The following is a 25,184-nucleotide window of genomic DNA, read 5'->3' on the forward strand; positions in this document are numbered from 1 at the left end:
AGTTGTACCAAGTGTACCAGGCAAAGCTGATAGCATAGAAATAACATATTATTCCAAATAAACCACCTCACCGCTTCTAGGGTGAAAGCGACAACAACAAGTAGGTGTCGTGTGCAAAACTGAAGCCAAAGGAAAAACGGCTGTTTAAACATGTAATACACTCATGCTAACTTAACGCAATATATGTAACGAAGTATCCATATGACACAGTCGTCCTCTACCATTTCAAGGGTAGCACTGAGTATGCCATTCTTGGTTAACAAGACTGCCTCACCAAAAGACATGCCTAGATCATGGTGTTCGTACAAGATCTGTGTTTACACATGACCAAAAACCAGTACCAGGGTTCCAGATACCCATGCAGCTGGGACACTCAAGCCAGGGGTGCACTCCTGTCACCATGCAGGAGACTTTTCTATTCTGATAGGAGGCAATTTGGGGCTTCGTAACCATTTTACTGGGTAGGTCCAAGCACTCTCTCTGACCTTACAGGCCCTTCTGAATATTATTGACCTTTTATCTGTCCCATTTGATGTCACATGGGGCCCAATACCAGGTTACTCTCGTTATATTTGTTTACACATATTATGTTGAGCTCTATTTATCAATGCTTCGAAGGATATCACCATCTCACCAACATTGCTTCCTTAATGTGAGTCTGAGGTGTTGGCATATGCTGTCCTGATTTCCACTCAATGCAGAATGCAGAGTAGGAGATGAATCCACAGAATGTTCTCAATTTTTAGCTCTAAATTACATAGGGAGAAAAACCAAATTCTTAGATGAGGCCTACATATGGTTCACAACCACTATTTAATGAAATACCTTGGCGTAGGGCTCACCTAGAAATGGAAAATGTAATATCCTGCAGTTATGAGGCTGCCAAGCCAAACACAGTATGATTTTTTTTAAATGAGAACCTCTACACATGAACTTCCTGGGAAAGGCAAATTTGATTAAGACAGTTTCTTTGTTAGACATTCTATATCTTTTCCTGTCCTTCCAGTTTATATGCATTAGTCTTTCTTTAATGCTACTATCTCATCATCTACATGTATCCATTAAAAGACCTGGCACTATATCCTCTTCATTTAGCATTCCTTGTTTAGGGGAGGATGAGTTCCCCTTAACTTACAGTTTCACTATGGGGTACCCCTGTAGAAGCCACGTGCTTTCTTTGTGCAAGCTAACTCCACAATTATGACATTTATGGATGTCTTCTTTAATTAACCCCCCCCTTTTTGCTTGATATCCTCAGATGTCTTCACAGGCATGGCAAAAGCAATAGATGATCTTATATCTGCCATGTATAGTGTAATATATGCAGCTGTATTAGATCCCTAGATTGCTTGGCTATTTTCCCTTAAGGAAAAATCCAGCCCTTTTTGATATTTGAGTCTATATGGAATCCTCATGATCTTGCCTGAAGCAACAGTTCAGGGATCAGCTATTCCATTCTTTAAACTTCAAAGCACAAGACCAGTGTTCCACTGCAACTTTTTTGAATTTCTATATCTCTTTTCATTCAACATTTCTGTCTTTTACAACCTTTTTAGGTTGAGCCTGGGCAGCACATGCACTGCTGCGAGGCATGCAGAGGTAGAGTAGGCATATTTTTAATTGGCTTGTGTCACTGTCATTCGTAAACACTAGCTTCTGAGTCATTTTTTGGCTTGTTAGTCCCTCCTTGGTATCGCCTTGTCTGCATTTGTTATCTCCCATAACGGCTGTAACTTTTTCTGGTGTTGTTACAGGGTCTGGTTTATAAGTCGGTGTGCACTATTTTATGTAATGCTCTTCCCCATTCCACTGATAGAGCGCTTACAGCATTCTGAAATGTATGGTTTAAATGCACTCACATATATTGTTGTTTGCAGCGATTTACGATTATTAAAATGCAATCATTCAAGTCACATGAGCATTTGTAATGTAGTGTGCACATTTAAGTAGGACTTTGCATGTATTATAAAAGTCTATAATTCCTGTATGCAAAATGTGCAGGATAATATTATACCCATATAATGTAACCGTGTATTGTTAAAGTTGCTTGCACTGTAGGCCCTCACTGTAGGTTGTTGTTAGTTTCGATATCCTTTGGTTGCCCAAAAATTAATTAAATGAATCCTTTTTGTATGCGAAGACAGTATGTTCTCATCCTACTACAGGTGCGGGAATTCGACCTTGTGATTCTTGGATTAAAGGAGATACCTGGAATGTCTTTGAAGAAGACTAGAATGCGAAAAGGGAGGAAGCCTTTCGTGTCTGGCTGATCTGGAAACAAAGGCCACAGAGCGGGAGATGAACAACACACCATCTGTGGAAAAATACAGACAGCGGAGATTGAAAAGTTTTATGTTATGTATTGGGGCGGAACATTGTCTTTTTGTATGATGCGCAGGCACAGTGTGGGGAGACTGCTGCATTTTTCAGAGGAGAAGGAGCATCTTAAACCGAGCTCCATAGCCCTAAGCTATCTGACCCATTTGAAGTGAGTACTTCTTAGGAAGTCAGCACATGCTGACAACTTTGGGGTATGATATAAGGGAAATAGGCAGGACCCTCAGTGAGAGCAGTGTAGGGAAAGATAACCTTTGTTTTTGTTCCTCATAAAAAAGGATTTGAACTCAGCTTCAATGCTGGGTTGCATTTTGATTTTGGAGTTCATCACGTTATGGCTTCTATGCCGAATGAATTATATTCGTAGATTCGGCTCTGTATTGATTTTCATGTCTCTATATTCTCTGATATTAAGGTTATTTTTTACCTTATAATAAAATCCATAAACGGAACGGAGTCTGTGGTATTTTAAGCATGACTACATTGTAAGTATAATCTTGAATCTTTTACTTCCCTCAACCACTTTTAGCAGGCAAATAAAAGACCATTTGTGCTGAATTTAGTAGATAAGGCAAGGACTAAATTTAGCGTAATCACCACCCACTACCGCTCAGCACGCTGCATGCTTTTATTTACATTTTTACTAATAGTAGTCCACTTTAACTATAACGGCCACGGTTTTTAATTTAATTATTTTAGCAGCGTGATCCGCATTTATCAGCCGCACCTACTTATTTATTTATTTTGTTTACTAGAGCCCATGCTGCGCTTTTACATTTATAGAGGCCAAACCCCTTTCTTTACACAAAAGGCATCTAAAGAAAGGTGCGCTGCCGACATTAAAGTGAAAGCACGGCATGGGCGTTTTTACCAAAAAAAAACATTTATTAGTCAACTTGACAAACAGATGATTTATTATAAAAAAAAAGCCCTCATACTGCAGTTTCACTCTAGTACCAGCCACACCCCTTTCTTTAGAAGCAGCTTGTCTGAAGAAAGGAGCACATACTTCATGAATGTGAAAGCGCTAGTTAAAAAAACAAATATTTGCAATGCAATAGGTCTTGCATTTGCGAGAGTTTAAGCTATTACATTGCTGATAGCCTAAACTCTTGTCAATGCGAGACCTATTGCATTGCAAACTCTAGTGTCTTGATGATTGTCTATCTTATTTGGCATTGAAATGGTCTGACTGGTTAGTCAAAGATATCTAGCAGCATATTTTCACAGATTCCCTCAGGGTTTACCATGCTCCGCCATGCCCTAATTCAGACTTCAGGATTACTGGCCTGCCTTTATATAATCCTGACAGAGATTCTTTTCTGCAATACACACTCTTGAACTGCCAGTCAGATTACTCTGTTTAATTTTTCATATGCATACCAGGCTTACATTTTGCATTACGTCTCACTATTTCACCATTTTTTAAGGGAGTATCTATTTGAATTTCAGCTGCCGCAGGCATCCATATAGAGTATGATTCTTCATTGATTAGGCTTGAAAATACTTTAGACCGTCGCAATGATTTCATCTTACTGGCAGTTTAGATAGCTCAACTGCAGATTGTGTATTGATTGCGGTACTTAATACCAGACAGTCATTTTTCTGCAGAACTAGTGCTTCAGATACATTGCACCCGAAGATTTAAATCAGCCTGGGATTGGTTTAATGAGAAAGACTTTATTATATCTCTGTCATGTCACTCTGTTTATTTTTGAGGGTACAGGTTTTAATGTGTCATGTAACAACTGACCACAGGTTTTATCTATTCAATCATATATGAATGTATTGATTGTCTACAATTTGAGTATCACATGCTACTCATGGTCCCATGGTCACTGCTGCATTTAGCAATAAAGACATGTGAGTGGACATGCAAGTGGACACATGCTCAGCCTGCAGCCCACCCTCAACTAGGACAGCAGACCACTCCCACACACAAAGGTCTGGTTTCTCCAGCTGTACTTAAAAAGAATTGCGGTTTTGTATACATTTGTGTTGAATTGTGCCATTGCTTTTATGGATAAAATACCAAAAAGTTTGTAGTTATGAAGTGTTGGACATGGCCCTTCTTAAGTGAATTCCCTAAACCGTTTTTTTTAATTCTGGTTTTTGCTGATTCTCTTTTCATGGCCTTAGGACTCAGGGCACTTTCCCACCACTGTAATGCAATATGAAAGCATGCATGCCCTTCTTAAACATGCTAGAAAATGGTGCTTACATGATTGGTTTAGGTGTTGTACCTGTGAGTGCCCTGTTAAAAGGCACTGGTTAATAGTGGGACAAAGCACTGGTTGTGCCACCTACCAGAATAGCCTTTAAAACAAGTATCAAGCTTGCCATTGCAGGCCTGCATGTGTGCAGTTCAGATTATGCTTAAATCGGTATTTCTAACTAATTAGCCAATCCTGAGTGGCCTTCCACTGCCACTAGAGCCACCCCCAGTAAAATCCCAGAGGGGCAGAGCAAGTGGTAGGTGAAATGCAGGGCAGGTACACATTGGTGTTCCATGCCCAGATAGTGAAGAACCGCAATGTGAGGTTTCCTTACCTAGGAGATTTGCTCTTCCCATAAGTTAACATGGGGTAATGGTTGAAATTACTTTAAGCTGCAATAGTGGCTTGTAGTGGGGTAGCCTCATAATGTTTCCTATCATTGGATTCACAATGACAAGCCCTCTCCAGTGGTAAAGGTAGATTTGTAATTAATGGCTTAGAAATGCCACTTCTAGAAAGTGAATACAAATACTGAGACTGCAAGTTTTCAGACAGAGTGTGCACTACTATGCACTTGAAAAGCATCATGCCAAGATTAACTGTGTTTAGTGATTTATTGTTTTGTTTTTGATACCATGCAGGGATACTCTTTGTCACCTTGCATTTTCATGAGCATTTAGCTCAGAGTCCTATTTATCTCTCATTTGGATCTCAAACTCTTCCGCAGTAGAATATTGGGCTGAAGGTATGAGAAACAAATAGGCACTTTTTAAACTTGGCATATTTTCACTTGGCATGCAATTTTGACTCATAGCATGTTTCTAATCACTTTTTCACATTTGGTTCACATCATGGCATGTTGAGCCATGTAAGCAGGGAACATTTTGGTCCTGCGCCGGGCACAGAATCACGTTGAAAACATGTATTCAACCATGGGGGACATTCTTTCATCTAGCACACGCTCTGCTTTTCATCCTCTCATCTCCATGTAAGACCTATTTCCTCTTTTTGGTACTATGAATGCGCATCAAATCACCGTTTTTTTCTAAGACTAGTACCTCACGTTTTAGTACATATCTCACGGTCGTACAGGCCAACAAAATGCGTAGCAATTGTTTTTGATGATTGTTTTTCGAGGATGTACTATGGGATTTATTGATTGTAGCATTGTTTGTTTACAGATTCCCCTGAGGAAGTGTGCAATCTGCACCCGAAATGCATTGGGATAGAGTGATTTACACCCATCACGTATGATTTTTCCTGTTGTAAAGAACTCAACTTATAAGAAAAATTCGAGCTTTTAACCCCTTCGATGCTCATGACGAGCTCAGCTCGTCATGAGGCACGGTGCTCGTGTGCTCATGACGAGCTGAGCTCGTCATGACCACACCCATTAACATTATGGTCCAGCACATGAGGGGAAGATCTCAAGCAGTGATGGTGTTAAGAAAAATTCAAGCAATTAAAGCAAGATTCATGAAGCAATGCTTTGATGCAACTATGATTTATTGTTGGTTTAATATCATTTGTTTGTAGAATTTTTCCACATGTAATGTAAATTATGTTGTGTTAATGTCAGTCAAAATTGCTTTATTCCAATAACAAGTATCATAAAGCATCCGACAAACCTTATTAAAAATAAACAATATATCCAGATAAAATTACCATAGAAAAGTATAGCAAATACATAATATTTGATCGATCGTGACATAATGACACATTATTCCATCGTGATAGAATGCTTTGTTTTGATTAAAACATGAGTTAAAGTTTATGATTAAAAGAATAAAACCTGAAGTACCTTATATGAGTAACAGTGCATTGAAGCAATATTTGATCATTCGTCTTGTGTTGTAGTGTGTTCCCCATGGGGCTTGTAACATACAATTAGGTTGACCTTCGTAAAGCTTTATGCCTGATTATCCAGGCGCAACTCAAAATGCTGCCACTCCGCAAACAAAGAGGGTTCTTGCATCAGATTTTAAAGTGCGTAAAGCAGTACCATGATCAAGGGTACCTAGTTGTTTGCATATTGGTGTTAACCATTTAGTTGCCTTTTCGTACACTGGACAAGCAAACATCAAATGGACGATACTCTCCTTTGGTGCCCTACAGCAAGGACAGCCTTCTGTTATCTGTTTTGGGGGGTGCCATTTAGCAGTCAATGCATGGACCGGGAGCGACCCAAATCTGAATTGGCTGTAAAGCGCCCTGACTCTTGGTATCTGGATTGTGTACAAATATGGTTCAAGGCTTCTGCGTTGTTTGTGCTGGAAAAATTCATTCTTCAGTTAGCCTTCCCACTTTTGGAGTGCTAAGGTCCCTGGCATCAATCTCGTCCCAGTAAGTAAGTTTGAGCTCAGACTTGCTTGGGGGATTTTGGTTGTCCCAGCAGTCCTTAAGGCAGAGAGTTATCATTCATTTCTTAACATTAGATATCCACGTAACCCCATGGTTATCATCTAGACTCATGACTTTTGTGAGTGCTTTGGCATAGTTTGTAAGTTAAGTGGTCCCCCTAAGGCGAGCCCAGAAAAACAGCTGGCATAGTTTAGCAATATCGCTGAATGAGCATCTGCCCATATTATACATCAGGGGAGTTAGTGGGACATTCCCGGGTAGCATGGCCAGATCCCTCAAAAACTTGTGCTCAGAACTGCAGATCTCATCGACATTATAAAATCCCGATAGCTCGGCTCCATAGTGTGCAGAGCTAACTGCCTTTGCGTCATAAACCGTGAGGGCCGGGGCAATTGGCCTGCTTTGTGAAGAACAATGTTCTTTGCTTAGTGCCCCGACCTCGCGTTTGTCATTCAAGAGCATTTTATCAAGGTGTGACCTCCATTGCATTTTTTCTAATAGACGAATACCGAGATAGTCAAAAATGCTGACTCTCTCCAAATGTGTCCCATCAAGGGTGAGATTATTTCTGAAAGATTTGTGGGGTTGAGTGTCATAAACTTGGACTTAGAAGTGTTTATGACCAACAGCCGGGAGTTACAAAAAGATTGAAACCTATTCAATAGTTTCTGTAGCCCAGCTGGGGTCTTGAAGATCAGCAGTGTGTCATCCGCAAACAAGAGAGTAAATACCTTATCACCCGCCAAGGCCGGCGCATCAGCTGAATCTTCTTGCAAGAAACTAACCACCCCGTTCACTAAGGAGAACTGGATGGTTGCCATCACACAGCCCTGGCGTACTCCACTGTTTACTGGAATCCTTTCAGTCTAATGGCCTTCAGACCCCCATCTCACTTGTGCATAATTGCCCTCATGGAGACAAATCAATAAGTTGAGGATTGGTGGAAGGATGCCCAGGTCTCCTAATGTTTGCCACAACTTTTTCCTAGGGACAAAGTCAAAGGCAGTCCTTAAGTCTATAAAGGCAAGATAAAGACTGTCTCTACTGGTTACAACGACTTTCCAGTATATCAGGAGCAGCCTAAAGACCTGATCCACAGTTCCCGTATAGGCTCTAAACCCTACCTGATACTGGGAGATCATATCTTCATTCTCGGCCCAAGATTGGATCCTCTGCAGCAGGACCCTGCGGACTACCTTCTGGATTGCGTCAATCAAACTTATTAGCCTGTAATTGGCAGAGTCCTCTCTAGCTCCTTTCTTGTAAATCGTCCACCTCTGCCCCCTTCCATGATTCCAGTACTGAGAAACCATTGGAGATAGAATTAATTAGAAGTAAAATGTAACATGCCCAGTTTCGGTTAATTTTGTTAATGTGCGAATTAATCATACATCACTAAACACATCAGCTAATCTTGGTATGACGCTTTTCAAGTGCGTTGTAGTGAACACTCTGCCTGAAACCTTGCAGTCTCAGTATTTCTATTGACTTTAACAGGCAAGGGGTCACCGCCACAGAGAGTACACATTGAAATTTCACATAATTTTTGTTTCCTTGGTTTACTTGTGAATTATCAAAAAACTGAGTGCATAAACAGCGTTTTTTTTTCCTTTCACTTATAGAAAGTAGGCATTTCTCTGCTCTAAAACTCTCTGTGTGCCTTTTAGTTTGACTTCAGTTCACACTGGAGACTCAGGAAGAACATCTGTACATTTCCCAGTGACAGTCATAAAGCTTCGACATGCAACTGGAGCGTTAGACCTCTGCCATTTGAGGGCCTGGCTGGATAGATTGGAGGGAGAGGTTTAGACTGACACTTGGCCTCTGGGAAGACAGATCATGGCCCAACTAAAAATTAAGATCTGCATTCCACAGCCCTAATGGCAAACAGGGCGGAAATGTAGGGGAGACATGTGGTTCAAAGGGAGCCCTCTGAACAACCCACACTTAAAAGGCACTCTGCAGTATAACTACAGGTGCCATACCTCATCAAGGTAGAGATACACTTGTGGAGATGTGGGAACGGACATCCTGGAACTGTGTGGCACACACTTCCAGAGGAATCTGTTGTACACAAGGATATTTGCTGTCATTGGAAAGGACTGTGCACCCTTCCTGAACAGTGGCTGTCCTGGGATGACTACCCATGCTCACTGCGCCACTGGAGTCAAGCTATCCCGACTGAAGACGGCTGATAGCCAGAAACTGGTCCTAGGATGCTTGATTCCGGTCCAGGGAAGACATGGCTTGGCGGTTCGGGTTGGACTGTTCCCATGAGGCACAGGGTCAAGACTGATTTGCATATGGCCATGTCTGAACTGGGGTGGCTTGGTGGAGAAACTAATGATGGATCAAACCCAGATCTTTGACTGAGGGTGAATGTTTAGCATTGTGCAACATTCTGTCCATCATCTTGTTTGTTTTGCTGTTCATCCTATGTGGGAAGGGTATGTCAAGACGTGGGTCCTGTGCTCACTACGCCACTGGAGTCAAGTTATCCTGGCTGAAGACGGCTGATAGCCAGAAACCGGTCCTAGGATGCTTGATTCCGGTCCAGGGAAGACATGGCTTGGCAGTTCGGGCTGGACTGTTCCCATGAGGCACAGGGTCAAGACTGATTCGCATATGGCCATGTCTGAATTGGGGTGGCTTGGTGAGCAAAATAAAGATGGATCAAACCCAGATCTGTGACTGGGTGCCAACGCAGTAGCATCTAGCTCAGGAAGAGCCTCAGGAGGACTCCTGATCTGGCTAAGAATGGCTCGTTCCCCAACAGCAAAAATAGTTCCATCAAAGAGCAATGACCTATTGGGGCTAGAAATTAAAATAAATAACCACATCGGGTGAGATACATGGATATTATCAATATTTATGTCAGATCAGTACCTCCTAACATCAAATCCCCCATAGTGGACCATCTCTTAGACATGATGAAACACTTGTAAACATTGTAATGCCCTAAAACTTAATGCAGGGGACTGTAACATATGTCTTCCTAATTAGCAAATCAATATTGATAAATTGCGGCAAATATTTGATTTATCAACCTGATCGAGGGGCCCTGAGGAAGTTACAAAGAAACTCACTGCGGTGACATTACCGCTGGAAGGTTTAATTGCAGAACATGGCTTAAGGATAGCTAATGGCAATACTAGATCAGACTCCCCTCCAGCCGCGGTCGGCAGTAGAAGTACCTGTAGGGCGGTGACATGGGGAGGGGGAGGGGGAGGGGCAGGGTGGGGAGTAGTAATGTATGGATTACAGAGTTTAACAGGTAAGTAAACATATAAATAAATAAAATAAATTTCGTTGCATGCACTGCATTGTGGCTGCTCCCCTCCTTGTACAACTTTTAAAGAAGCCCTATTACTAGTAATATTGATTACATACTGCTGGATCACGCACTTTGGCCTTTCCTGGTGGATCTGACTGCAATCCCAAGATCAGATAATAACCATCAAGCTCTGAGTGCTTATTTTTTTTATTCTATATTTCTCAATGTAATCTGCAAATATTTTGTTGAGACAGTGAGCAATAGGAAAAAAGTTAAATGGACAGACACGGTGGCTAACCTTGCTGCACAAACATTAATATTTGAGATATTTGTGGGAAATTCCTCCTCAAAAGCAAGCACAGAAATTGTCACTGCCAAATAATGACACAATTAAGGTCCCTCTTTGGGCAAACAGGGATGCCTTCCTCAAAGAAAAATCACCCAGCTGCCTCAGTAAAGAATGTCGTCTCACAAAAAGCTCTACTAGAGGCTACAAGGAAGGGGAGTCAGGCTGAATTTATTGCTGCGCGGAAGAATTATAAAAACATCCTGACTTAAGCTAAAAGGAGCTGGAGGCAGAACAATGGACAGAACTCACTAATACGCTTGAGAATAAGACCATGAAGGCTTTTCAGAAGCTTGTGGCAACTGACACACAGGAATTTGACTATTGGCTGGAGACAGTATTGCAGCCAGATACATGGATAGCACATTTTACGGCACTTTATAGTGAATGGGGTCAAGTAATGCACCAGGGTGAGAATCAGAGAGAGGGAATGTTATTGGGGAAGGTAAATATAGCAACTATTGAAAGGGGGGCACTGCTAAGAGGGAGTCCTCATACTTTACCCTGATAGAAAAAGAGAAGGCACTTAAACAAATGAAGAAAGAAAAGGCCCCAGGGCTAGATGGTATTCTGGGTGACTTATTCCTTACACATCCTGAAGTATGGGTCACCTCTCTCAACCTTTTCAGCACTGCCATTATGGGGGAAAATAATATCCCATTTACCTGGCTTGGTGCTGCCGTGATCACAGTCTTGTAAAAAAGGAAATAGAGATGTGTCCTCCAACTAATAGCCCAAAAATACTTTGCAGGTGTGTCCTGGCAAGGCTACAAATGTGGGTCTCAGATAAACATATTTTGGACACGCAGACTGGCTTTTGGAAAAAGGTTGGCACCATCGACCAAGTTTCTCAATTTATGGTAATGTGCTGGAAGTATGTGACCTTGAAAAGGGACAATCTATATGTTACATTTATTGATCTGAGGCGGGCTTTCGATCTGGTTTCAAGAGATAACCTATGGAAGGTTCTGGAGGCATATGGGATATCAGGTGATCTCCTCTGGTTCCTAAGAGTCCTACCTACTGTTAATTTTGCAAGAGTAAGATGGAACATGGGTGGCGATTTAACTGAAAGTATCCCCATTAGATGGGGAGTAAAGCAGGGATGCGTACTAGCCCCGACTCTTTTAAGTCCATATATTGGTGGGGCAGTCAAATGGCTAGCAGGATGAACGCATGATACACCCAAATTAGTTCGGATCCTAATGTTTGTGGACAAAACTCTGCTTATTTCCAGAACTCTCATGGGCCTTCAGTTAAAACTAGATTCCTTTGACGCCTTCTGCAAAAAGAAGGGCTTTAAAAATGTATGGGGATTAACACACATAAATCCTTCAGAGCAAGGACGGTTATCAAAGGCTCCCCGATAGAACAAGTGAAACATTTTGACTACTTAGGAATAAGATTGTCAGAAACTTTTAACTGGAGTCCCCAAATCAAGAATAGCAATTTAGCTCTTAATCAGAGAGCACAACAGATTGGGAGAATATATAAGGCTAAAGCGGGTGAAGAGATATCCCTGGCCCAGCGGATATATAGAACTAGGGTAGTGGCGGTGGTGGCACCCACCTATGGGGCAGAGGTATGGTATGGTATGTTCCTCTGAGGCTAGATCTAGCTCTAAACCCTATCCATGTGGTGTCCTATTTAAAGCCTTTGTTGTATTGGGTGAGGTTCTGGACAACCATGAGTTTGCCCCCTACAGGGGCTCCTTGGTAGATTTAAACTCCTGTGATAAACACACCCGTACCCTATGGTTAAAAAATGTTAAGAAGCAGTGTGAATCTTTGAAAATGGGAGATTTAGGGAATTTACCAGCAAAGGTTGCAAAGGGTCTCAACCAGAAATTGAAAAAAGACATACTGGGAAAATGCTATGCTTCAGATGTGGTATGACCATATAGCTGGGATCATGACAAGGCAGTTTCTGAATATCAAATGTTTACCTAGGTTTGAGGTTTGTATGGACAGAATCTATCCCCCACAAGCAAAACATCCGTATGTGCAGTTTAGATTTGGGACATTACTCCTAAGATCACTAACATCTATGTAGGATAAATCAGGCGGCTCCCCAGAACACTGTCCACTTTGCCCACAGGAAATAGAATCAGTAGACCATTTTTTTCAGTTTTGCCCCAGCAATTCACTTCCGTGTAAGAAATTGATAATTGCAGTTCTGTGGGCTGGAGGGAATAAGGCACTATTGGGAAGCTTTAAGAATTTTAAAAAGTGATCTAAGCGAATCAAGTTTTCTCAGTGGCAGGTTTTCTACTGGGGCCCGGAAAATTACATCAAAAGGGTTGCCCTCTGGGAGCTCTAAATCCTTATGATCATCTAAGGGCCAGAGCAGGGGTCTCCAACCGGTCGATCGCGAGCTACCAATAGCTCGCCGACCCTCTGGGAGTAGCTCGCGCTGCTATCTAATTATTGAGACGTGATTTAGGCTTTTCATTTTGTATCCCTTCAATCTCTTTGACAGCTATCAGCCTTTGCCCCCTCACACAAACCAGCTGCTCTGATTGGCTGAAGTGAGCTCAACTGGGGCAGGGCGGACTGAAGAGCGTGACGTTCTTCCTCTTAGTCACGCGCCACTTCTCTATTCCAGGCTGGCACTGCACTTTGCATTTATTTTCCATTTGGACCTCCCGGAGCAGCTGCTGCTGTGAGGTAAGTGGGCCCCTGACCGAGCAGTAGCAGGCTTGGTAAAATGGACTCACTGCATTCAAGGCCCTTTCATTTTAATATTAGCTGCCGCTGCGCTTTAGATCTGCCTTCGGTAATAAAGCGAAGTGGCAGACAACGCTAAAATTAAAAGTCCTTTCAGGCACTAGGCCGATACCGCGGTGGCAGCCTATGTTAAAATGCAAGGCTCTTCCCCCTGCACTAATCCGCTTTCACTGACTTTACCACACTTTCATTTGCCTTCGCGTAGTAGTCAGTGAAAGTGGCTCCGTGCATGCAGGTACCTTTGATTTTAACATGGGCGGCCACCGTGCTTTACATCTGCATTAAGCAGGAATAAAGAGCAATGGCAGCCGACTATAACACTAAAGGTCCTTGCAGGCACTGACCATTACCACAATGCCAGCCAATGTTAAGTCCAAAGTGCTTGCCTGCACTGAACTGCTTTCACAGTCACGCAAAGGCAAATATATAGCGCAGTATAGTAATCAGTGAAAGCCTTTCACTGATTACTACATTTGCCCTTACCCTAACCCAACATGACCTGGTTGAGAATCTGGTAGCCTATGACCTACGGACCCAACATCTTTTTAAAACTAATATTCGCCTCGACTATAGTCCTCCAGGTGGGATTTGCGAACCAATTTCTAAACATCTTGTCCCTGAAGCCATCGTATCCCCACTTAGAGATAGACTGATGGTATTCCCCGTACCCCACCACAGCTTGCTGATTGTTATGACAGATCACACCAGTGAGCATATCATCCCTGGTACAATAGGGATTCACCCAACTGAGGCAAGACCTCCTGGTCAGCCAGATCAGATTTTAGGATCCATAATCCCTAGGGTCACCCGGCCACAAATATACATCCAACGTCATGCACTATTTCAATACTATCCTAGAATATTGCGGTACTGAGGAACAGGGGTGTCGCTCCTGAATGGAACAACTTTATAAAAAAATTTGACATCTGGGCCTTCCAGAAAACCTGGTCCATAGAGCCACTTTACAACACTGGCTACGTAACCTACTACATCACGGCACCCCAGGGCATTAGGGGTGGTCCATTGTGGGGTCTTACACTATGGGTAAGGAAGGATGTAGGTTTTAGGTTCCCGGTATTATCCTCAGTGAGTAGTAATATCCTTGCAATTGGGATGGTGTCCAGTCCATATGGTACTATAGTCATCCTAAATGTATATGCTAGAGGTCTCAGCAGGGCAGGAGATCTGAAACAATCGTCAACTTAGGCGGCTTTTTAGACACCCTCCCTAGTGAAGCCACAGTTGGTGTTACTGAGGATCTAAGCACAACGTTTGAACCTCTCAATAGTGAGGGTAATGACCTAGCAAGAGAGGAGGATGAGCAATGGGGCATTCCACCCTTAGAATTACCCCCAATTAAACGTTGGACTGAGGCTGCCACTCAATTAAAAACTCTTCGTTTAGAATTTAGTTTAGGGCAGCCAACGATTGATCCATCTCCAACAGACAAGGGTCAAACAATTTTAATAATGGTTACCACTCTAGTTGCATCGACTATCTCCTAGTTAGCTTGAACCTATGGCACACCGTTGAGGACATGGCTGTGCAGGCACACATGGAGAGTGACCATGACCGACTCTGCTCAAGGTTCATATTTAGGGGTCCAAGGGCTCATGCACAACCTGACATCCTACCCACCACAGTGATCTTCAGCTTTCAAATAACATGCGCCCAGTCAAATTGCCCATGATCCTAGAATGCCCAGAAATACTACCCTCTATAACTAGTGAGCTGGAAAGCACAGTTAAAGCAATGGAGGCATTCCTCCATAACCTCCAATCTCCCAAACAACTTACGCCGTTGCACAACTCATTGTTTTAAAGAATACGCAGGGACGTCCAAAAACCGAGCAAGGCTAGGGTGAAAGACATGGAGCCAAAACATCATTGGTACAACCTCGATTGTAGACATTCCTGCAGAACGCTTGGTGAAGCAATTAAGTTGGGTGACGTGGCCAAAGTGCGAACCGCTAGGTCTATCTATATAAAAGCTATTAATTGTGCCAAAAAAGCCTGGGATGAAGGTAGATGGCAGGAATTAAAATGTGTTTGTGATAGCAACAACTCCCAGCAGTTCTGGAATGTGGTAAATGGGGTAGGGGAGGATTAGCACTATCCCCAGAAAACCATGTCGACCCTGATGTGTGGGTTAGCCACTTTGCCACTCAATATACCTATGACAAAGTTGAGGATAGTCTACCTTTCCGGACCCACCTCTACTCTGTTGACAGGGTATTTGATGAGGCAGACGTTAGTTGTGCACTCAGAGCACTCACAGGAGGCAGAGCCCCTGGGATAGACTGTGTTCCTACCGTTTTCTTTCTGTAGGACAGACCCAAATGGATTAAATACGTACTATTACTTGCTAATGCCATTGCCCAAGGAGCCCCTATCCCTAACACCTGGCGGGGGCTAGAGATAATCCCCATATATAAAAACGGAGATAAATCTTATCCTGGAAATTACAGGCCAAAAAGTCTCATCAATTCCATACAAAAAGTGGTGGCCCGACTTGTTTTGGCCAAGGTTCAGGTCAGGATACATGAAAACGCCATTCTTAACCCTCTCCAGGCAGGCTTCAAGACCTATATTTGCACAATAGACCAGGTCTTTTGCTTTGTCCCCATATATTGGCGGACAATAGTCCTCGGCAAGGGCAGCTTGGATGCTGCCTTTGTTGATCTTAAATCTGCTATTGACCTGGTCTCAAAGAATAAATTGTGGGAGGTCCTAAAGGAGATGGGGATGCTACTCAACTTACTTTCCCTGATTGCTCGCCTCCATGAGGAAAATGATGCACTAATCCATGCCCCATCCTCAAGCTTTATTGGGATATCATCACAAAGCCCTTGAACCGGAAACTCTATTTCCACCTTAGATCAGGATCTTTGCCCCTAAAGTGCTTAACATCCAAATGGCCCTCCACTCGGAATAACAAATGCCACACATTTGTCAAACACATAGAAACATAATCACATGTGCTGTTTACCTGCCTGCCTATGCTGGCCCACGCAAAGCGTGGTTGGCGCAGACTTGCAGGTATATGGGTACTAGATCATGTAGCACAGCTCTGCAAATTCTCTGCCCTGACTCATCGCCTAGGTACACAATCCGGTGGAAAAATTCTATAGGTGGATGTGGCATATCCGACCCCAGCAAATCATGGTTGAAAAATGAAAAATAGAATACTTTTCCAGTCATGTAGGTGCAAGTGGGCTTGATGTGATATTTGTGGTCCAACATGGTTTCAAATGTTTACAAGACTGTCTGAATTTTAAGCTCATACCTTTGCCACGTTATGAAATGCATCATATAGTGATTACTTTGTCTGTCTTTTTGCCATTTTGTAGAAACATTTTAACCTGGATTTAAAATGTTTGTATTGAATCTAATTTTTTATGTGCAATGCTTTTAAGACTTGTATAGTCGAATAAAGCTTCCTTTAATGATGACACATTTAAAATGCTACTTGTGCTGGTGGAACAATTGGTGCTGCAGGCCCAGCAGTAGCATTTAATTCACAAGCCCTAGGCATATGTGGTATATTCTACTAGGGACTTATAAATACATTATATATACCAATTGTGGATAAGTCAATCAAACCATGTTTTAGGGGAGAAGCATATGTACCTTTGCACTGGGTGACAGTGATAAAGTGCTTAAAGTCTTCTGGCCAACAAAATTAAATCAGCAAAAAGGTGAGGCAAACAGGCAAAAAAGTTTTACAGGAAGATCACCCCAAGGCTGTCAGGTCTCACAACTACTAAGATGCAAATTATTTGATTTGATATTAACTTTCTGCAGATGGAAAAATAATGTATGTGTATAAATTAAGAACATATTCATGAGCGAGTTGTAAAAAAAAATGATGAGTTGGAATGCAATTTGTGTGACTGGCATTCTCCCCATTACCTTTTTTTAAAGTAACACCCTTAATTGCTAAGATTAAGCCTAGATATGAGTACCATGTATAATGTGTCACTGCAGCCAAGCTATATCTGACTGAACAGGCCCAAAACGGACCTGGCTTGGCAAGTTGGACTGGGATGTTCCTACTGTAGCAGGATCAAGGCCGATTTTAATATAGCTGGGTTGAATCTGAGGTGGCATGGTGGGCAAACAAATGATGCCAATTGAATAATATCTCAAACGATTTCCAGTGGTTAGACAGCTTGCAAGCATTGTCCAATTGCCTTTTAGGTGTTTGAGCCAATGATTATAACGAGCTAAGCTACAATAGCCAATGCATGACAAGGGCTGTCCAAAAGCACCTTATTATGTGTCTATCTATCATGTGTGTGGGTGTGTGTTGTGTGTGTTGCTTTGAGGCATGATGCCTCGACGGGCACCTAAATCTGTCTTTATAGGACACCTTAAGATCAACAGGGAATATGTCTCTGAAATATTGGAGGAGTGATTTTATAATTTTGATGAGATTCTATTATCTAGATGAACACGATGAGCTATTCCTCTTTCCTGCTGCAGTTGAATCAGAGATTCAATTGGTCATGTACAAGTGACTTGAAATAATAGAGCAAGTGAGACCTTTGCCATATTTTGGTGAGTTGTCTTGCCTTTACCATATATAATTGGTGGAAATGTTTTATTTCAATGACATATATATTCTATGGGGAATAATCCTTGCTTTCTTTATTTTACTTGTGTGTGTGATATTTTCTGGGCCTTCTATAGACACAAAACAGCAGAGCATACACACTTTCTTAATCAGTGATGTGCCCAAGGTGGGATCCAAGCTTGTTATTACAGATTTCCCTGTGCTGAAGGTTCAATATTAGTGGCAATCAGGTAAGCAATGAACATGTATTTGCTGCTTATGTCAGCATACCACACCTAAAAGATCTTGCATCCTTTGAAACACACTATATAGAATGCTGCACACTCAAATAACCAAGCGGTACAAAAGGTGGTGGGGATGGACGGAGCATCTGAACCAATCAAACACTCACACCCAGTCAACAGATCTGGGTTTAATCCATCACCGTTCTTTAGCCCACTCTGCCACCCCAGTTCAGACATGGCCATTAGCAAATCAGTCTGACCCTGTGCCTCATGGGAACAGTCCAGCCCGAACTGCCAAGCCATGCCTTCCCTGGACCGGAAACAAGCTTCAGAGGGTCGGTTTCTGGCATTTCAGCCATCTTCAGCCCGGCTTGCTTGAACCCAGTGGCAAAGTGAGGAAGGGACTCACGTCTGAGCATACCCTGCCAACTTATGGCGAACAAAGCGGTACAAAAGGGGGTGGGGATGGACGGAGCATCTGAACCAATCATACACTCACACCCAGTCAACAGATATGGGTTTAATCCATCACCGTTATTTAGCCCACTCTGCCACCCCAGTTCAGACATAGCCATATCCAAATCAGTCTGACCCTGTGCCTCATGGGAACAGTCCAGCCCGAACTTCCAAGCCATGCCTTCCCTAGACTGGAAACAAGCTTCCGAGGACCGGTTTCTGGCATTTCAGCCGTCTTCAGCCCGGCTTGCTTGAAATCAGTGGCAAAGTGAGCAAGGGACTCACGTCTGAGCATACCCAGCCAACTTATGGCGAACAAAGCGGTACAAAAGGGGGTGGGGATGGACGGAGCATCTGAACCAATCAAACACTCACACCCAGTCAACAGATCTGGGTTTAATCCATCACCGTTCTTTAGCCCACTCTGCCACCTCAGTTCAGACATGGCCATATGCAAATCAGTCTGACCCTGTGCCTCATGGGAACAGTCTAGCCCGAACTGCCAAGCCATGCCTTCCCTGGACCGGAAACAAGCTTCCAAGGACCGGTTTCTGGCATTTCAGCCATCTTCAGCCCGGCTTGCTTGAACCCAGTGAGCAAGGGACTCACGTCTGAGCATAGCCTGCCAACTTTTGGCGAACAAAGCGGTACAAAAGGGGGTGGGGATGGACGGAGCATCTGAACCAATCAAACACTCACACCCAGTCAACAGATCTGGGTTTAATCCATCACCGTTCTTTAGCCCACTCTGCCATCCCAGTTCAGACATGGCCATATGCAAATCAGTCTGACCCTGTGCCTCATGGGAACAGTCCAGCCCGAACTGCCAAGCCATGCCTTCCCTGGACCGCAAACAAGCTTCCGAGGACCGGTTTCTGGCTATCAGCCATCTTCTGCCAGGATAGCTTGACTCCAGTGGTGTGGAGAGCATGGGAGTCCCATGCTCTCCACACCACTGGATTCAAGCAAGCCGGGCTGAAGACAGCTGGAATGCCAGAAACGGGTCCTCGGAAGCTTGTTTCCGGTCCAGGGAAGGCATGGCTTGGCAGTTCGGGCTGGACTGTTCCCATGAGGCACAGGGTCAGAATGATTTGCATATGGCCATGTCTGAACTGGGGTGGTGTGGAGTGCCAAAAAACGATGGATTTAGGCCCAGATCTCTGTACTGGGGTGAATGTATAACATTGTTCTGCATTCTGTCCATCAACTGTGGTGTTTGCACTCAAATAACCAGACAGATATTTCAATTAGTTACCTATCACCCAGCAATAAACATAAATAAATAACCTTTCCATCACCAAATAGAGCTCATTAGATATAGCAACGGACATGCACACATCCCACTTTTGATACACAATACAAGCCTCATTTTGACGGTGGGCGGATGAGCGCCCAATTGCCATAATTTCGGGCTTGAAACCCAAATCCAACAAGAAGTCAGTGGTCCCGACAGCCAAATTATGATACAACTGTCATGTAGGTGGTCTTAAACATCCCTTTTTCCTTTAAATCTTGCGCTGCAGCCCAGAACAGAGCACCATGTGGTACCTGGGCCATTCTGTTTGAATGTTTGGGGGGCACCACATGTGCCCTCTTGGGCCCATAACAGAGGACCACAGGGGAAGGGGTCCCTGCTGCGGGCCCCAAAGTTCCTTTCCATTTGCCTTTACATGGCGGTTGAAACGCCATGTAAAGGCAGAGGGAAATGGACATCGTAATCCCTACAGCGGTCCCTGTACAGGGCAGCACCCCTGTTGTATGTAGGGATTACGGTCTGGCTGGCGCCCAACGGGGTCGTTGAGGCTTTCGGGTGCAGCGGTCTTTACCCCTGCCAAAATTGCTCGGACCGCCAGCATTTTAACCCGGTGGTTGGACCAATACTATGGATGCCAGGTGGACCACCAGATTTGAGTATTTTATTTTCCAAACCCTTATCTTATCACATGGAATCACTACACATAGCATCCATAATAATGTATCAAACACAACAAACATTGCTCAAATATATCATATAGTAGGATATCATTGTATTCACAGCAGCACCCTTTCCTGAAAGAGCACATACTATTGATTAGCAACACACATTGAACCCTAGCACCGATCCAAAGATAGACAATTTTATGGCTATTGTAGCTGCTCAATAGATCATTGTACTATCTGCTAACTCATGCACATTTTAAAAACCAGCTACTTTGGCTAGCAGTCTATCCAGATTGCACAGGCTCTAGCTGACAAAGGCTGCAACTCAATTCTGCATATTGAAACAACAAATGGCCTGAATCACAAAGGTAAACTTACAATTTTTGTAAGTTTACCTTTAATTTCGAATTCACAAAGCATAATTTTAAGGGTAATGTAATGAGTGCAGAGACTCCTCAGTCGAGGCAGAGAACTCTGCACATAAAAAGATACGGCATGCCTATCTTTTTATGTGTGGAATTCTCTGCCGCAACTCTGGAGACTCCACACTCGTAGTGATAACTATCGCTCCTAATAAAATCTGAGGTCAGAATTTATCAGGTGCAATAATTAACATACATTTTCAGTGTTTTGTGGAATAACATGTTGGCGTTGGTGTCTATTTCACCAAAATCCATATGTTCCAGTATTTTACTACCCATTTTCCACCAGTACATTTCAGCAGATTTGATCTACTAAAATTTTCTTTGGAAAACTTGCTGGAGCGGAGTATTAACCTCAAAACTCTCATTTGCCGTATGCACAGTACCATTAGATACCTCACATATCAGATTTAAATGGGTCAAGTGAGAGCATATGTTGGTTAAAATTTCAATATACCTTGTTAACTGATTTTCAATATTTCACTAATACATCAATTAAAAACTTGGATTTTTCTCTGTATAGAAGGATAAATATTAAATTTGCTATCATATACAATGTTAAAAATTATACCTGAGTAACTTAGAAGGTTTTTATTAATAAAATGAACATCAAAGAATGCATCAATTGGCTCATTTCATCGTTACAATATTGCAATATATCATTGACAGGCCTTCACTAATCGCATATTTGGCTACTTTTATTTTTGTTAAAATTAGGCACTCCTGAAGCAGGGGCTAAATGCATTGAGATTCACACTTCAAAAATAAAAATGTATTAATTACAATGTTTGTGTGTGGTAGATCATAATTTGTTATAAAATTAAGGGGCTGCATGCAAAAGGGATTTGGTATCCTTAAAGAGGAATTAGGCTGTATTCCAATATTGAGTGTGTATGCTGTTTGACATGAGCTGCTAAGAACATGAAGTTTCACCGTACATTTTTCCCAAAATAGTCTTGGCAAAGGTGTTGTGCTGGTTTTTAAATATTGTGATGTAAATTTGTAACCATCAAGAAAGCTAGAAAATGTTCAGTGCAATTAAATTACAGTTCATGTCTGAAAATCTTGGGAAATCATCCTTTGATAAATCTTTGCTGTTTACAGACATCAGAGTTGAATTTTGTTAAGTCATTGGTCGTTAATATTTAACTCCTTCCTAATATCACTGAGAAAAATTGAACAAAAGGTGAATTTATTAGACATCTAATATTATCATATCCAGTCAAGTGTGGTAAAAAGAGTACTCACTTTATTGCCTCACACATGTCCAATCCCATTTTCACACAGTTCTTTGCATGGTTTGGAAGCGATATCGGCAGACCGGAAACACAGTAGTAGCAATCACCTAATATTTTTATTCTCATGCATTCATTCTCCTGGAAGAGTAAAGAGTAAAAAACATGGTCAACCAAAGGATGATTAATCGCTGATATTCTGCAAAATATTTCAAAAGCAAAGGTTGGCAAAATAATCCTGCTGATCAGTCATGTTTCTGAATCCACGTGAGACATTGAAGTACAATTCAGTGCATCTTGTTAAACAAATGCCTACATTTTGGGACACCCATTCATTAATCCCCAGCATTCAACATTCTGGTGAATTAATCTGATCATGAGATAGAGTTTAACAATGTAGTGGATTATATGTTACATTCAAAGAGCTATGCATGTAGTGTTCACACAACAATAAAGGTGTCTAAATAGTATGGTTCTATGCACACATAATGTATTGAACTGTCTAATTCTAATTCTAAAAAGCAGATACCAATATATTTGTATGGGAACAGGACAACACTGGCCTCCTTTCTATTTTTCTATTGGCTAGGTGTTATTACTCCAGGCATCACTGCAAAGCAGGCTGCAGTGACCACATTATTTTTTAATTAAGACTTGATGAGAAGTGTCAGAGAGAGTGTGCTGTAACAAAAGTCCCTTTAAGAAAATTGAGAGAAGTCAGCTGGTTTCAACTGACTCCTGGACACCAGAGCTCAAAGCATAACATTCCACAAGCTAACATTCTACGTCAGTTTAGAGACATATCTCCCTCTCTTATACATACATCATAACATACACATATGAATAATCAGGTAACGTATTAGATAATCACATTTAAATATCACATAAGGAAACATGTTATTGTTCATAGAATATAATTGTACCTAAGAATAATGGACGGAATACTCAGAGCACACGTTCTGACATGTAGCTGGACTACAGCAACGCTCTCTTTTTTTTTTTTTAAATATTTTTATTGAGATGGATCAGAATATCAATAAAGCACACATACATATTTACAGATATCAGCTGGTAAAAAGACATGATAAAAAATTTTGACATAGGGATTAAAACAAATATGCAGATATAAGTAGTTCTTATACGACTTCCAATGGTTGCCAAAATCCAAATAGCTTAAAGATAAATTAACATCATAGGAAGACATTACCTTGCAAAGCATAAAAGATAATGCAGGGACTCTTTAAATCAATCATCTTATTATTTTCCTCCAGTTACTAAGCGGAGCCCATATCTTTTTACCATACTCTTTCCTCTTTTTACCCTTAAAACTATATAGACATTCTTCAATATTATGGGTCCCGAGCAGCCTCGTAAGCCACATCTGGAATGTGGGAGCTATCGGATCTTTCCAGGCCGCCGCAATTAAAATTCTAAAAACAGCGACACACAGAAAAATAAAAGCTTCGGCTTCCTGTTCAACTCTAAGGTTTTCATCCCTGCCAATCAAAACAGTGGTTGGGGATAGAGGAATTTGACACTCTAGCAGCCCCGATAGAAACTTCTCCATTTCTGTTAAAACAGGTTTGAGATTCTGGCAAGAGTAAAACATATGTATTATTGTCTAAATATAATGTGATAGGAAGCCATAACTCAGCACGTTTAGTTGCCATCTGTGCAGGAAAAACAAAGGCAGTGTCGAGTCTATGGTTGTAACAGACATTATACCACCAAGCTTTGAAAGTAATACCTGACGTAGACTTCCAGTTAATCGTGATCTGTTGGAATGCAACCGCTAATAATAAGTCAACAATTCGAACATTAAGATCATTGCGGTCCCAACAAGAAGAAAGGCTACCCAGGAAAACATGAGCATGTGAAAATGGAATATTAGTAGAAAAAATGACATTGATTTGAGCCCATACTTGTAACCAGAAGGCATGAACATTCTTGCAGAGGAACAACATATTTGTATATTTCGTATTTGTTCCTATTCTGTATTATTACCATGCATTCCTTTAATAAACTTAATTTTGAACTGAAAAAAGAGTAAAACATATGTATTAGATCTGCCGGGCCTTGGTTGCACCTTGGACATCTATCTGTATCCCTTTTACCCCATTGAAACAACTTAGCGGGGGTATAATAGAGGTTAAAAACCTTCTTATAATGTTGTGCTTTCAAATTGGTCGCTCTTAGTACTTTCCTGTTTAATGCCAGAGCATAGTCCACATCTACGTCTGGGTCCCCTATTCTTACAGCCCAGGCATTTTCTATTTGTCCAATATCCTCTTCCAAGCCCTGTAAAAGATGATTATAGTCTATTTTAATCTTCTTACCCCCATTCATTATATATTGCACAATCGGATTTAACTCCTGAATTGAAACCCTAGGTCTTAGTGCCTTCACTGTTTGTTCTAGCTGATTGTATAACAGCCAGTGATTCGAGGGGATACCAAATTTTTGTTGCAAAACCTCAAACCCTAAAAGATCATCCTTACACATAACATCCCCCAAACATCTAATGCCCAAGCTCTTCCACAAGCCACTATTCCTGTTCTGTCCGAGATATAGGAATGGACTTGAGTTCCAGAGATCTATTGTACCGTTAATCTTAGGAATCTTGAGAAATTTCAACAGTGCCTTCCATGCACCCCACGCACTTAAAATCACTTTACTTTTCCTCCTCTTAAAATACAAGACATTAATTTCACGTGTTAGAATCCCCATAGCTTTTTCACCCATTACTAATTCATAGATTGTGGGGATTCTGTGGGTACCGAGCAGCACTTCGGGAGCATATTAATACAATAGATGGTTCATATGCAACAATAAACAGACCCAGTGGTATAGCCTTAAGTTAGGTGCAGATAATCCACCTCCCTCTAATGGTGTAGAAAGTCGGGCTAACGATCTTCTAACTTTGCCATATTGCCATAAAAATTGTGAAAACACTGCTTCCATTTTTTTCATCAAGCCTTCATCAATTAATAACGGTATGGCACGGAATAAATACAATAGTTTTGGGAACATTGACATTTTCAGAACATTCACCCTCCCAATCAAAGACAAATGTAATACATCAATCCTTCTCA

The 25,184-nt window shown here is 41.9% G+C and overlaps 1 protein-coding gene across 1 annotated transcript in view; it reads right to left on the bottom strand.

The window, feature by feature from the left end:
• The window catches only part of ADCY2 (adenylate cyclase 2), a 3,890,318-nt gene that overhangs the window by 1,084,944 nt on the left and 2,780,190 nt on the right, over positions 1-25,184 (bottom strand). The window contains exon 7 of the mRNA XM_086965279.1: positions 22,106-22,233. Within this exon, the coding sequence (XP_086821405.1) occupies positions 22,106-22,233 (128 nt within the window). The remainder of the gene's footprint in view (positions 1-22,105; positions 22,234-25,184) is intronic.

The sequence above is a fragment of the Lissotriton vulgaris genome, chromosome 4_1 (assembly GCF_964263255.1).
Source record: "Lissotriton vulgaris chromosome 4_1, aLisVul1.2, whole genome shotgun sequence".
NCBI classification, from domain to species: domain Eukaryota; kingdom Metazoa; phylum Chordata; class Amphibia; order Caudata; family Salamandridae; genus Lissotriton; species Lissotriton vulgaris.